At 43.0% G+C, this 16,600-nt stretch overlaps 1 protein-coding gene across 1 annotated transcript; it reads right to left on the bottom strand.

Moving 5' to 3' along the window:
- Positions 1 to 1,765: 1,765 nt before the first annotated feature.
- Positions 1,766 to 3,824, bottom strand: LOC138095796 (androgen-binding protein homolog). Its single transcript, XM_068991693.1, has 3 exons — positions 3,758 to 3,824; positions 3,076 to 3,251; positions 1,766 to 1,867 (listed from the first exon to the last, which is right to left on the bottom strand). Exons 1-3 carry the CDS (start codon positions 3,822 to 3,824, stop codon positions 1,766 to 1,768), a joined length of 345 nt encoding a protein of 114 aa, XP_068847794.1.
- Positions 3,825 to 16,600: the final 12,776 nt, after the last annotated feature.

The following is a 16,600-nucleotide window of genomic DNA, read 5'->3' as shown; positions in this document are numbered from 1 at the left end:
AGTATATCTTAAACTAACTTTGACTCTATGTATGGGTTTTCTCTTCTCTCAGTATGACCATGTATCTATTCTCCACTAAAACTTGACAATTTATGGAGACTTTTATTTCTGTTGCAAAAATGTGGTGAGAACAATCCCCTGGATAGTTTCAATTTATCTCAATTTTTTGGTTGACTTCAAACATTTAGTTTCTGGGGGTAAACATTAAGTAAATCTTCATGAGAACAAAGGTTAATTTAGATGGATTTGGGAAGGGTTGACTTTGGTATGATGTCAGTTTATCTCAAACAAGGATAAAATTTAGCCCTTAATCTGTTCAATTTGTATCTTGTACATTTCAACAAAATTTTAGACTTCTTTAGTATGACTTGAGGCCTTCCCTTGTGGCTCATATAAGGTAAAGAATCTCCCTGCAATGTGGGAGACCTGGGTTCGATCCCTGGGTTGGGAAGATCCCCCAGATAAGGGAACAGCTACCCATTCCAGTATTCTTGTCTGGAGAATTCCATGGACAGAGGAGCCTGGCAGGCTACATGGGCTTGGAACGAGTCAGATACAACTGCTCGATTTTCACTTTCACTTTCACAGTATGACCTTAACACTTATTACTAACTCCAGCAGAGTGTCCAGCACTTGGTAGATGTAAATCAAGGTGTAGGAAGAGCAAACAGTGAATTTAAATGCCTAACTTAGGCAGTGGGTCAAAGAAGATCCAAGACTCAAGGCCCTGGCTACTTAGCATCAGGTCCCAAGTTCAGCTCCTGGTATGTGACCTTAGTACATCTGCCTGGCCAGAAGGTAGAGAGATTTTTTATCAGTTATGCCACTCTTTCTGTGGATCATACTGAGAGTAGCCTGACAATGACCTAGACCCTTAAGAAACTGGAATAAAACCTAATCCCATCCTGGTAGCTTCACAAATCTCCTATTGTAATGCAACTATCTATTTCATGCATTTACAAGTAGGCTGGAGGGTTCAGGACATGTGCCCCATATGGCACATCCTTCAATTCACACTTCATAGCATGAGCTGCTTCCACAGAAACAACATTCTCACTGAGGTAGTTTCTTCTATACCCTTCCTTCTTCCTGGTCCAACACTTCATGGAGGTCCTGGTCCCCATGGCAGCACCAAGAACAGCAGTGCCACTTAGTGTCCCTGAAGAAATCTCGGGCTAGAAGTAGAAAATGGCAAATGCCACTAGGAGGAAGAGGGGACCTGTGATGACCCTCTCAGGTCATCTCAGGAGTTGCCATTCAATAACCAGAGGGATATTTAAAGGACTGGACATTCTGCCACTGTGCTGAAGGCCAGAGTAGGAGATATGCCATCTGTGTCCACAAACAACAATTTTATCCTCAAAAGCTATTGGCTATAATCTTGTTATAAACTATGTTACTGGCTTAATCTTGACACACAATCCCCATTTAGCAGATGACAAAATGACTTGAAAAAGTTAAACAGACTTACCCACGTTTCCACAGCTTGCCAGGGACAGGGCCTGGGTTTACCATCATTCTGTCTGACTCTGGTCCCCATGCTCTCAATGATCACATGTGTTACTTCTCACCATCTCCCAAGACCTCCTGCCTCACATCCTCCCCAGAGCACACACATACGTGGCACACTGAGCAATACTGCAGTGATTTTATTAGAGTAAGCCTCATAGAGACCACATCAGGTGGGACAGGTATCTGGATTCCAGCTTCAGTTGAGGAGAACAGGGCAGGAAGCTTGAGTGCACACTGGCATCCCTGGGAAGGATCATCTCACCAAAGACGTCACACTGAGAAGTAATCCTGAAACAGCGTTCAACACTGTGGACACTCTATAGCCAGAGTAATCCTCATTTAAAATGATGGAACTCTGGGAGGGAATAGGAGGAGAAAAGACAGGACCTGAGCCCACAGCCAGGCTATCCTGTCTCCCCAGGATCACCTCACCCTCAGGGATTCAGCCCCATCCCCAGCAAGAACCTCTGCCCACAGACCCACCACTGGACAAGGGGCTGCCAGCAGGCACCAGGGGGAGGATGGCTCCCTAACAGCCCAAACACAGGTGTCAGGAGGAAGACAGAGTCACCAACCATGCCAGGGAGGGGAGAAGATGACAAGGGTCAGCAGGGCACAGCCGGGACTAGTCCTGAGGGAGGAGCAAGATGCTGGAGCCTGGGTTTGGGTCACACCTCTTGCACCTGAGCCTCTTCTGTCAGGTGTGCTGGGTGGACGGAATGTGCATGCAGGTGTCGTAAACAAACCCATGTGCTCTGTGTGCTCCTATTAGCGCATGAAACTCTGTTTGCAGAAAACCTCTCGTTTTGAACAATCAACAATTTGAGGAAAATATGCTGAGAAAGACTATTCACAATATCCAGTATTACTTAACAAGAACAAAAAAGGAAAGATGGTTCTTTGGGAGATACACTGCTTGCCCAGGTGAGCAGTCACAGGTACCTAGAATCCTCCTCAGGAGCTACAGGCACCAAAACACCACAGTGAAAATTCTGGCTTGTAGACACAGAGACCATGCGGGTGGAAATGGGGCTCTGAGCCAGAGCAACGGCCATCAGAGTGGGAACAAGAAGTGACAAGACCACAGGCCAGAAACTTCACAAAGCCAGGGAGTCTCATGCTGAAAAGAGACTCTAAAGCCAGGGGCTCCTTTTCAGTATTCCTAAAGTAGAGCTGACAAGACTCTTACATATGTGTGAGCTGAATGCTTCCTTTCCTGCCAAACATTAAAATTCTACTCCTTCAATACTAGCTCCTCTCACTGAGGGAAAAAACTCATATGACTCAAGACACTTGGCCTGCTGCGTTGACATTACAACCCTATTCTGTGTGTGAGTTGACTGGCATGATGCAGGCATATTCAGTAACAAGAGGCTGGATGTGCAGAAGGACTGCAGTTACATATTACAGGTGTTGCAGGGTGAAGCAAAGGGTTTATGCGCTTCTTTGTTTATAGCTCTTGTCTGTCACATATCCCATGACTGCATGATCTATTCCCATGTGACATACTGCACTATGCATGTGAGTGGCAGGGCAGGGTAAGGGATGGAAAGAGTCAATTACCACAAGTTCTATAATGAAAAGCTTGGCACGAAATCCATCCTCATTGAAGCAATCCTGGAGTTTTCCGATAGCTTCCTTTTCCTCATCAGTAGCATCAACCAAATCGAACGTTGAGTTCAACAATGTTTTGCTTCCAATAAAAATCGTACCAACCGCTCCATAAAACACAGGGCAGGCTTCCGCTGAAAGCATGGACAGAAAGCATCTTATCAAGAGGATTGCCAGAGTAGGAGGTTCCTGTTTCTCACCACTTGATAGAACTCACATCCAAAGCTTCCAGACTCACCTCCCACAGAGACCCTCCCTCTCCCAGGACCGCTTACATTCCAGACAGAAAACCACCCAGCAGAAGGGAGCAGTAAGAGGGGGTAGGCCTGGAGACCCTTCTGCCCTTGACCACCGCCCCAGGCATACCAGCCTGCTTCCTCCCTTCCAATGAGCACCACTACCCCCAAACTAACTATCCCCCAGTGTGTGCATAGCTAATGACCCTTCCAACTCCACACCACTCCTTCCATTCAAAGGCTGAAAGCCTCAGGGAGTTTGTGCAGGATTCCTGGGCACTGATCAGACAGCTGCCCTCAGAATCTGCCCCTAGAAGTGGTGTGGACAGGACTAGGAAGGATGCAGTGAGACGGCACTGAGCAAGGATCAGGAGGGCCATCTGGACCCTCCTTCCTACCCTCATGCGTCTCAAAGGTCAGCTCTCTGGTCACCAGCAAGGCCAGCAAAAGCAGCGCTCCCTTCATCGTGGTGGCAGCTGGAGTGCTCTGCTCAGGGCAGGGTTCCTGTCACTTTAAAAAAACCCTAGCTCCTTGGGCTCAACCCAAACCCCTCCCAAGAGGAACACAGTCCTATGGCCAGGCTCCTGGAACATGTGGTTCCCTTGTCCTTGGGGTGTTAACTGTGAGAAGCCCTTTCCTCTCTGAGAGCAGAGCTTTTGAAGAACATGTGGGGGTATCTTTGCCAAAGATCAAGTGGAGCGGATGAAACCATGTACAAGCCCCTGTGACCTTGTCTTTTGAAGTAAAATGCTGACTCAAGAGTTAATGACTGGGAAATGTGAAGATATAAAAACAAAGAATAGCTGTTGGGCTGGGGAACTGGTAACAATTTAGACTATAATTCTGCAACATAACAGAATCGCCAAACTCCAAGTTTCCTAGAACATATAATGGCCTGACACATATTCCTAAGTTGTTTTTACAGAAAGTAGACCCCCCTCCAGATGAAATCTGCTGACCACAAGAACATTGACCATAAACTGGCTGAAACCAAAAGGTTGATGATGCTTAAAAATTCACCTTGATGCCAACCCATCCAAGAACTGTTCACCAGCTGATCATGCCCTGCCCCTTAAACACTATAAAACTCCTCACTACCTGCCCCAAGGTGGTTCACATGGTCTTCAGGACATTAGCCCACTGTGTTCTCCTTTGCCTGGCAAAGCAATAAAAGCTACTCTTTCCTACTTCATTCAAAACGCTGTTTGTGTTTCTATTTGGCACCAGAGAACAGAGGCTGTGATTACAGCAACACTGGCATTTCTAAGTGATTCCATTTGGAGCCAAGTGCTCTGTTGTCCCAGCCCCAACGATCACCTGTTTTCCTGATCAACCTTCCCCCAACCTATCCTGGTTCGAAGGGCAGCATTCTCCCAAACTGAGCAGACAGAATCACAAAAGAGCCAAGGACAGGTCTGTACCACTGTCAGGTAGAAAAAAAGGTCATCCAGAATCCTTCCTTTTTCCCCAAGGTTAAGTCCTAGAGATAAGAATGCACATAAAATTGTGCATTGGGGCCTTACTGAAGGGGCCTTATTGAAGCCCTTGAATATCTTAACATCTTCAGTCTCTAGACTGGGCCCCAAGCAATGGTGGACAACCAACCTTGGCTCCAAAATATTCCCAACAAGGAACTCATAGGACTTAGAGCCATGTAGGTTTTCACTGGGCTTCTAATTGGTTAATTTCACATCATGCTATCAGTCTTTCTCAAACCCTTAAGAGAACAAGTTCCTGGGCACATTCTTGATCCCTAGTGGTCTAGCCTTGCCCTTTCTGGTTGTCTCATCCTCTTCCATCAGTGAACCTGATCTCAAGAGGTACCTGAACTGCACAGTTTATCCAGAAACATCAGCGAGCAGCTGTAGGGCTGTAAGGTTTGTCTCCTGCATCAGAGACTCTGAGGTCCACAGTCCTACAGGCCACTGGAGATGGGAGTTCTAAGGCCAAGAGTGCTCGGTTCACCAGAGGCCACACTCCGTGTGTGAAAACTCTGTCAAGAGTCAAACTCAAACTTTCACATTAGGAGAGCAGTTTGTTTGCACAGATACAATGAAATGGACCTTGAAACTCTAAAAGGAAGTCTGAGAAGCCCCTACTGACAAATTGGAAAAGGTTTGATGGACAATATAAATAACAGAGTATTGGATGATAACCCAAAGTATACAGTAATATGAGTGAGTCCACTCTAATATGCATGAGTCCACACTAATAAAATAAATGATTAAGTAAATAAATAGCAACTTCCCTGGTGTCCAGTGGTTAAGAATCTGCCCTCTGATGCAGTGGTAATTGGTTCAATCCCTGGTCAGGGGCCTAAACTCCCCCATGCCCTGGGGCAACTAAAACCCTCCTGCTGTAACTAGAGATACTGTCCTCTGCAAAGAGAAGTCCCACATGCTGCAACAAGACCTAGCACACCTTGTCTCCACACCCTCTCCAGCATTTACTGTTGGTAGACTTTTTGATGATGCCATTCTAACTGATGTGAGGTGGTATCTCATTTCAGTTTTGATTTGCATTTCTCTAATATTGAGCATCTTTTCATGTGTTTGTTAGCCATCTATATGTCTTCTTTGGAGAAATGTCTTTTCAAGTCTTTTTCACACTTTTTGATTGGGTTGTTTGTTTTTCTGGTATTGAATTGCACGAGCTGCTTGTATATTTTGGAAATTGATCTCATGTCAGTTGTTTCATTGCTATTATTTTCTCCCATTCTGAGGGTTGTCTTTTCACCTTGTTTGTAGTTTCCTTTGATGTGCAAAAGCTTTTAAGTTTAGGTCCCACTTGTTTATTTTTGGTTTTATTTCCATTACTTTAGGAGGTGGGTAATAGAGGATCTTGCTTTGATTTATGTGTGCTGCCTGTTTTCCTCTAAGACTTTTAAAGTTTCTGGTCTTACACTTAGGTCTTTAATCCATTTTGAGTTTATCTCTGTGTTTGGCATTAGGAAGTGTTCTAATTTCATTCTCTTGCATGCAGCTGTCCAGTTTTCCCAGCACCATTTATTGAAGAGGCTATCTTATCCCCATTGTATATTCTTGCCTCCTTTGTAAAAAATAAGGTACTAATAGGTGTTGGGTTTATCTCTGTGCTTTCTGTCTTGTTCCATTGGTTTATATTTCTGTTTTTGTGCCAGTGCCATACTGTCTTGATGACTGTAGCTTTGTAGTATAGAAGAAAAGGGAACTCTCCTGCATTGCTGGTGGGAATGTAAATTGATACAGCCACTGTGAAAGATGGTATGAAGATTCCTTTAAAAAGCTAGGAATAAAACCACCATATGACCTAGCAATCCCACTACTAGGCATACCCTGAGAAAACCAAAACTGACAAAGACACATGTATCCCATTGTTCACTGCAGCACTATTTATAATAGCTAAAACATGGAAGCAACCTAGATGCCCATCAACAGATGAATGGATAAAGAAGCTGTGGTACATATGTACAATGGGATACTACTCAGCCATAAAAAGGAACTGCATTTCAGACTCGTTTGTTGATTAATGGCTACTTCATTTCTTCTAAGGTATTCTTGCCAACAGTAGTAGATATGATGGTCATCTGAGTTAAATTCACCCATTCCAGTCCATTTTAGTTCACTGATTCCTAAAATATCAATGTTCACTCTTGCCATCTCCTGTTTGACCACTTCCAATTTACCTTGATTCTCAGACCTAACATTCCAGGTTCCTATGCAATATTGTTCTTTACAGCTTTGGACTTTACTTCCATCACCGGTCACATCAACAACTGGGCGCTGTTTTTGCTTTGGCTCCATCTCTTCATTCTTTCTGGTGTTATTTCTCCACTCTTCTCCAGTAGCATATTGGGTACCTACAAATCTGGGGAGTTCATCTTTCAGTGTGATATCTTTTCACCTTTTCATACTGTTCATGGGGTCCTTAATGCAAGAATACTGAAGTGCTTTGCCATTGCCTTCTCCAGCGGACCACATTTTATCAGAACTCTCCATCATGACCTGTCCATCTTGGGTGGCCCTACATGGCATGGCTCATAGTTTCATTGAGCTAGACCAGGCTGTGGTCCATGTGATCAGTTTGATTAGTTTTCTGTGATTGTGGTTTTCATTCTGTCTGCCTTCTGAGGGAGGAGAAGGCAATGGCACCCCACTCCAGTACTCTTGCCTGGAAAATCCCGTGGATGGAGGAGCCTGGTAGGCTGCAGTCCATGGGGCTGGAGAAGAGTCAGACACGACTGAGTGACTTCACTTTCACTTTCATGCATTGGAGAAGGAAATGGCAACCCACTCCAGTGTTTTGCCTGGAGAATCCCAGGGACGGCGGAGCCTGGTGGGCTGCCGTCTATGGGGTCACACAGAGTTGGACACGACTGAAGTGACTTAGCAGCAGCAGCAGCCCTCGAGGGACAAGGATAAGAGGCTTTTGGAAGCTTCCAGATGGGAGAGACTGACTGTGGGGGAAACTAGGTCTTGTTCTGATGGGAGGGGCCATGCTCAGTAAATCTTTAATCCAATTTTCTATTGATGGGTGGGGCTGTGTTCCCTCCCTGTTGTTTGACCTGAGACCAAACCATGGTGGAGGTAATGAAGATAATGGCGACCTCCTTCAAAACGTCCTGTGCATGCACTGCCTCACTCATCGCCCCTGACCCTGCAGCAGGGCACTGCTGACCCACGCCTCTGCCGGAGACTCCTGGACACCCACAGGCAAGTCTGGGTCAGTCTCTTGTGGGGTCATTGCTCCTTTCTCCTGGGTCCTGGTGCGCACAAAGTTTTGCTTGTGCTCTCCAAGAGGGTCTTTGGAAAAGACCCTTATGCTGGGAAAGATTGAAGGCAAGAGGAGAAGGGGATGACAGAGGATGAGGTGGTTGGATGGCATCACCAACTGGATGGACATGAGTTTGAGCGAAACTTGGGAGTTGGTGATGGACAGGGAAGCCTGGCGTGCTGCAGTCCATGGGCTAGCAAAGAGTCAGACATGACTGAGCAACTGAACTGAACTGATAAAAAGGAACACATTTGACTCAGTTCTAATGAGGTGGACGAACCTGGAGTCTATCATTCAGAGTCAAGTAGGCCAGAAAGAGAAATATAAATATCGTATACTGACACATATACACAGACTCTAGAAAGATTGTACTGATGAATTAATTTTCAGGACAGCAATGGAGAAACCGACATAGAAAACAGACTTGTGGACACAGGGGGAGGAGAGGAGGGAGAAGGTGAATGTATGGAGAGAGTAATGGAAACTTACATTACCATATGTAAAATAGATAGCCAATGGGAATCTGCTGTATGACTCAGGGAACTCAAACAGGGGCTCTGTGACAATCTAGAAGGGTGGAGTGGTGAGGGAGATAGGAGGGAGTTTCGGGAGGGAGACGACATGGGTGAACCTATGGCTGATTCTTGTTGATGTTATGACAGAAAACTACAAAATCCTGTAAAGCAACTATCCTTCAATTAAAAAAAAATTAAAAAAACAAACAAAAAGCCCTAGTGCACCTAAAAAAACTAAAATAATGTGGGAGAAGAGACAACCATTCCTTACTGAAACATCTCTAGTTACACAGATAGATTATCCCCTTCAGGTGGGAAAACTTACTGCTCTGCACTCCCTGAGCATGGGCTAGACTCAGTAACTCATTTCCAAAGAAAAGAGGAGGAGAGGAGAAGGTTGGAAAACAGTGCAGATCTGACAAACATAACATTAATCAACAATCAAATATGACATATCCAGTGGTAAGACACACAGCTGTCACATGTACCCAGATTAAGAAGACAAGCAGGGGGCTTCAGCTCTGTGTTGTCTTTCGCAAAACCCAAAGTCTGAGGCCTCCTCTGTGCTGTGCTCAGAGTTATAAGTTATGTTTGACTCTTTGTGACCCCAAGGACTATAACCTGAGAGGCTCTTTTGTCTGTGGGATTCACCAGACAAGGATACTGGAGTGGGCTGCCATTTCCTCCACTCTATATTATAAGAACAATAGCAGACAGACTCAGCTTGGAGGGCCTTCTACCATCCCTGACCAGTCCTTCTCAGACCTCCCAAGGCCATGACAGACCAGGAGAGAATGAGCAGTTCCACAGAGCAGAGGACACTGGGGACACATGACAATGAATGCAGTGTGTGTAGATCATGTATTGCGTCCTGGAATCCAAAGACACATTAATGGACAATCTGGTGAAATCCAAATCCTCACATATTGTGAGGTTGAGTTATTACTAATGCTCCAAGGTTGTCTGTCAGTTTTGACAAATATTTTCAACTATTCTATAAATCCAAAATTGTTCCAAATAAAATTTTATTGAAAAACAACTTGATACAGAGAGCTCAAAGTGGTAATCTGTGACAAACTAGAAAGGTTGGATTTGGTGGAAGGCGGGGGAAGGTTCAAGAGGCAGGAAACATGTATGCTCATGGCTGAGTCATGTTGTATGGCAGAAGTCAACACAAATTCAAAATACATTTTAAAAAATAACCTGTATTGGGAAAGGTTTACATCAGGTGAATCCTCCATTGACCCTACCCAGCTTCTCACTCTGATGTCACTAAATGTCCCCACCACTCAGAGATGTGTCAGAGGACTCTATGGCACCCTTGAAGGGGCACTGGGCTGGATACATAGCAGCCACCTGTATTACTCAGCACTCCAAGCCCTGACTTCTCTCCTCACAGAGCTGTGGATGGCACTGGAGGCAGTGTCTTCTGAAGGACAAGAGGCACGGGACGCATGGGCAGGGGTCTCACCACACGGAAGTCCTGCCACCATAGACAAAGAGCCAGCATGTGCAGCCTGGGCCTTGGGGTGTTCACCTTCCTGCCCAGGAACCTCTGAGACACATCTGCAGTCACCTGAACCACTCGTGGGGTGACCTTCAGAGAGGTGGCCCCAGGCAATAGGAGTCATGGTGAGCAGGGGCTGCACGGTGGTCAGCTGACACTGCAGCTCAGTACTTGGTGTCTCTTTGCCAAGAGCAGTTACTGGATGTGAATCCTATATGGCAATCCATATGGCATGGTTCTGACTGTGGTCGCACCTTGTGTCCCCACTCAGCAAACTTTAATCCACTACAGGTGACTCAGGCAAAGGCCAGTCAGGTGCCTCTAGCAAAAAGCTACTTGATTCTGACTTATCAAACATTTTAAATCTTTACCTTATTTATTTTCTCTCAGGCAATATTTATAAGCATATCTATAGTAAATAGAACTAAAAATATTCTTGTTTATCAACTCCAGAGAAATGGAATATTCCTGCCATTATTCTAACAAACATTGTGCAACCTCTACTGAATGTGGGGCCCTCCCCTAGTCCTGGGATACAGCAGCACACAGCACAGCTCTCGCTCTCCTGCAGCCCTTCATCACCCAAGAGGGAGTGAAAGACAGTGACCCCACAGGAAGAAGCACTCTGGGTGAAGATGAAGCAGGGGGAGAAGACAAAGGGCTGTCAGGGGAGAAGAGGGCAGATTGCTTTGATAATAGGGCTCAATAGTTGGGGGAAATCTGTGCCCTGTGATACTTGAAGATACCTGAGGATGAGGCATCATACCACCACAGGAGCAAGAGCCTTCCAGGCCAGGAGGCCTCCATGTGCAAAGGCCCTGCTGCAGGAGCACACTTGGTCAGGTCAAGAAGCAGGAAGGAGGGATTCAGGGAGGAGAGAAAGGTAGGTATATGTTCATAGAGGCAGCAGCAGTACTGGGCTGGTTGTGCAACTGGCCCAAAGATTGTGGCCTAGAAGGGGCTTGGCTTTTCCTCAAGTGGGAGATCTAGAGAAGAGACTCAAGGGTCAAAAGACAGTACAGAGACACCCAAGGGTCAAAAGAGGTTGCAGAAAACAGATGGACCTAAGAACTGTCATACTGAGAAAGACAAAGACTGTCATATTAAGTCAGACAAAGAAGCAGAAATAACTTACGACATCTCTTATATGTGGAATCTAAAAAGACATGATACAAATGAACTTACTTGCAAAACAGAAAGAGACTGATGGACTTAGAGAATGAACTTACAATTGCCAGCAGGAATGATGAGGGTAAGGCATAGTTAGGGAGTTTGGGTTGGACAAGTACACACTACTATATTTAAAATGGATAAGGATGGCACACCATGATCAAGTTGGGTATATCTAATGGATGCAAGGATTCTTCAATGTATGTAAACCAATCATTGTAATACATCATATTAACAAATATAAAAATTTTTATTTTTAAATTGAAGGATAATTGCTTTACAGAATTTCGTTGTTTTCTGTCAAATCAACATGAATCAGCCATGATAAACTCTACAGATGCAGAAAAAGCTTTTGACAGAATTCATCACCCATTTATGATAAGAACTCTCCAGAAAATCAGCATAGAAGGAACTTACCTGAACGTAACAAAGGCCGTGTATGATAAACCCACAGGAAACATTATTTTCAATGGTGAAAAACTGAAAGCATTCATTCTAAGATCAGGAACAAGATAAGGGTGCCCACACTGACCACTATTACCCAATAGTTTTGGAAATCCTAGCAATGGCATTCAGAGGTGAAATCAAAGCCACAGTCATCAAGTCAGTATGGTACTGGCACAAAGACAGAAATATAGATTAATGGAACAAAATACAAAGCCCAGAGATAAATCCACACACATATGGACACCTTATCTTTGACAAACGAGGCAAGAATATACAATGGAGTAAAGACAATCTCTTTAACAAGTGGTGCTGGGAAAACTGGTCAACCACTTGTAAAAGAATGAAACTAGATCACTTTCTAACACCACACATGAAAATAAACTCAAAATGGATTAAAGATCAAAATGTAAGACCAGAAACTATAAAACTCCTAGAGGAGAACATAGGCAAAACACTCTCCGACATAAATCACAGCAGGATCCTCTATGATCCACCTCCCAGAATTCTGGAAATAAAAGCAAAAATAAACAAATGGGATCTAATTAAAATTAAAAGCTTCTGCACAACAAAGGAAAATATAAGCAAGGTGAAAAGACAGCCTTCTGAATGGGAGAAAATAATAGCAAATGAAACAACTGACAAACAACTAATCTCAAAAATATACAAGCAACTTATGCAACTCAATTCCAGAAAAATAAACGACCCAATCAAAAAATGGGCCAAAGAACTAAATAGACATTTCTCCAAAGAAGACATATGGATGGCTAACAAACACATGAAAAGATGCTCAACATCACTCATTATTAGAGAAATGCAAATCTAAACCACAATGAGGTACCACTTCACGCCAGTCAGAATGTCTGCGATCCAAAAATCTGCAAGCAATAAATGCTGGAGAGGGTGTGGAGAAAAGGGAACCCTCCTACACTGTTGGTGGGAATGCAAACTAGTACAACCACTATGGAAAACAGTGTGGAGGTTCCTTAAAAAGCTGGAAATAGAACTGCCATATGACCCAGCAATCCCACTGCTGGGCATACACACCGAGGAAACCAGAATTGAAAGAGACACATGTATCCCAATGTTTATCGCAGCACTGTTTATAATAGCCAGGACATGGAAACAACCTAGATGTCCATCAGCAGATGAATGGATAAGAAAGCTGTGGTACATACACACAATGGAGTATTACTCAGCTGTTGAAAAGAATACATTTGAATCAATTCTGATGAGATGGATGAAACTGGAGCCGATTATACAGAGTGAAGCAAGCCAGAAAGAAAAACACCAATACAGTATACTAACACATATATATGGAATTTAGAAAGATGGCAATGATGACCCTGTATGCAAGACAGCAAAAAAGACACAGGTGTGTATAGTGGACTTTTGGACTCAGAGGGAGAGGGTGAGATGATTTGGGAGAATGGCATTGAAACATGTATACTATCATGTAAGAATCGAATTGCCAGTCTATGTCCGATGCAGGATACAGCATGCTTGGGGCTGGTGCACGGGGATGACCCAGAGGGATGTTATGGGGAGGGAGGTGGGAGGGGGGTTCATGTTTGGGATCGCATGTACACCGTGGTGGATTCATGTCAATGTATGGCAAAACCAATACAGTATTGTAAAGTAAAATAAAATAAAAATAAAAATTGAAAATTAAAAAAAAACACAAAAAAACAAAACAAAAAAAATAAAATAATAATATAATCTGGGGTGGTGGAAATGGAAGGTATAGATATTGGCACTGTGTTGATAAATAGTGAAGCTAGGTGATAGGTATGGGGAAATTCATTGTATTATTTTCTCTAATTTTGTAAATATTTGAAATTTTCCACATAAAAGTTTTTAAAAAAAAAAAAAAAGAAAAAGAAAACTCTCACTGTTTGCAGATGATATGGTACCATACACAGAAAACCCTAAAAATACTATCAAAAAATTAACAGACCTAATCAGTAATTTAGTAATGTCACAGGATATAAAATCAATACACAGGAATCTTCTGTATTCCTGTACACTAACAATGAATACTGAGAAAGAGAAATTAAGGAATCAATCCCATTCACCACTGACATAAAAAGAATAAAATACCTAGCAATAAACCTACCTAAGGAGACAAAAGAATTGTATAGAGAAAACTATAAAACACTGATGAAAGAAATCAGAGATGACATTAACAGATGGAGAGATATACCATGTTCTTGGAAGGGAAGAATCAAAATTGTGAAAATGATTATACTACAGAAAGCAATCTACAGAGTCAATGCAATTCCTATCATAGTACCAATTGCGTTTTTCACAGAACTAGAACAAAAAATTTCAAAATTCATATGGAAACACAAAAGACCTCTTATAGTCAAAGCAATCTTGAGAAAGGAGAATGAAGCTGGAAGAATCAATCTTTCTGATTTCAGACTATACTACAACGCTACACTCATCAAGACAATATGGTACAGGCAGAAATAGAAAAATATAGAACAATGGATCAAGATAAAAGCCCAGAAATAAACCCACACACCTATGGGCAGCTTACCTCTGACAAGGGAGGCAAGACTGCACAGTGGAGAAATAGCCTCTTCAATAAGTGATGTTAGGGAAATTGGACAGCAACGTGTATTATAGAAGAATGAAATTAGAACACTGCCTAGCACCATACACAAAGATAAACTCAAAATGGATTAAAAGCCTAAATGGAAGACCAGAAACTATAAAACTCTTAGAGGAAAACACAGGCAGAAAACTCTTTGACATAAACTGTAGTGTGATCCTCTATGACTCACCTCCTAGAGTAACATAAATAAAAACAAAAATTAACAGATGGGAACCACTTAAGTGGTCAAAAGCTTTTTCACAGCAAAGGAAACCATAAACAAGATGAAAAGGAAACCCTCAGAATGTGATAGAATAATTGCAAATGAAGCAACTGACAAAGGATTAATCCCCAAAATATACAAGCACTCATTTAGCTCAACATCAGAAAATCAAACTACGTAATCAAAAAATGGGCAGAAGATCTAGACATTTCTCCAAAAAAGACATACTAAAAATTAATCAATACATGAAAAAATGCTCAACATCACTCAATATTAGGTAAATGCGAAACTACAACGAGATATCACTTCACACCAGTCAGAATGGTCATCGTCAAAAAATCTACAAAAAATCTGGAGAACATGTGGAGAAAAGGGAAACCTCTTGTGCTGTTTGTGGCAATGTAAATTGATACAGTCACAATGGAGAACACTATAGAGAATCCTTGAAAAATTAGAAATGAAACTATCACATGACCCAACAATCCCACTACTAGGCACATACACTGACAAAATCATAATTGGAAAAGTCACACGTACTCCAATGTTCACTGCAGCACTATTTACAATACCTAGTACATGGAAGCCACCTAGATGTCCATCAGCAGATACAAGGATAAAGAAGTTGTGGTGTATATATATGCAATGGAATACTACTTGGCCATAGAAAGGAACACATCTGAGTTATAATGAGGTGGATGAAACTAGAGTCCATTATACAGAGTGAAGCAAGTCAGAAAAACAAATATTACATACTAATGCACACATATAAAATCTAGAAAATGGAACTGATGATACTATTTGCTGGGCAGGAATAGAGACTGAGACATAGAGAAAAGACTTGTGGACACAAGGAGGGAGAGAGTGTGATGAACTGTAAGAGTAGCATTGAAATACATACATTGCTGCTGCTGCTGCTGCTAAGTCGCTTCAGTCGTGTCTGACTCTGTGCAACCCCATTGACGGCAGCCCACCAGCCTCCCCCTTCCCTGGGATTCTCCAGGCAAGAACACTGGAGTGGGTTGCCATTTCCTTCTCCAATGCATGAAAGTGAAAAGTAAAAGTGAAGTTGCTCAGTCGTGTCCGACTCTTAGCGACTCCATGGACTGCAGCCTACCAGGCTCTTCTGTCCATGGGATTTTCCAGGCAAGAGTACTGGAATGGGGTGCCATTGCCTTCTCCAAATACATATATTACCATGTGTAAATAGATAGCTAATGGGAAGTTGTTGTGTAGAGCAGGGAGTGCATCCTGGTGCTCTGGGAAAACTTAGGGGAGTAGAATGGGGTGGTCAGGTGGGAGAAAGGTTCAAAAGGGAAGAGACAAATGTTTACCTATGACTGATTCATGTTGATGTATGGTAAAAACCAACACACATTGTAAAGCATTTATCTGTCAATAAAAAAATCAATAAATTTTAGAGAAATAAAATAGATAACCAATGAGGACCAACTCTAAAGCAAAGGGAACACAGCTCAATCCTGGATGGGAGAGGAGTTTGGGGAAAAAATGGATGGTTGTGTGTATACATATGGCTGAGTCCCTTTGCACTCCACCTGAAATGATCATAACACTGTAAATCGGTTATACTCCAATATAAAGTTTAATTTAAAAGAAAAAAGATGTTGCAAACAATACTGCAGTGTAGAATGGGGTGCTATTAAAGTTGCCAGGTAGTAGGACCTGGCCAAGAGAAAAACAGAAATTTCTGGGCCAACACATAGAAGAAGTTTCCAGGCTCCAGATACTGATTCAGGGAAGTGGCCCAACAAAGGCCACTGACAAGATGAAGGACATGGTGACAACAGCAGGACAGGAGCCACCAGAGTCTGACCAGGGGCTCAGGGCTTGTGCTCTGGCCTACCTGGCACAAACCCCTGTGAGACGGTTCACTAATCACTGATCTAACTGTAAACTGCTAATGTCCACACGATCCTGTCTTCAAGGTCACATATTGTACTGACAGGCTACCACTGGCCATCATTCAGGAGGCATGATTTGGGAGCATTTTTGTCCTTTTTGTCAACCTGGGGA

Source organism: Capricornis sumatraensis, chromosome 20 (assembly GCF_032405125.1).
Source record: "Capricornis sumatraensis isolate serow.1 chromosome 20, serow.2, whole genome shotgun sequence".
Lineage (NCBI taxonomy): Eukaryota > Metazoa > Chordata > Mammalia > Artiodactyla > Bovidae > Capricornis > Capricornis sumatraensis.
The sequence above is the reverse complement of the archived record's forward strand: the minus strand, read 5'-3'. Positions and strand labels throughout refer to the sequence as shown.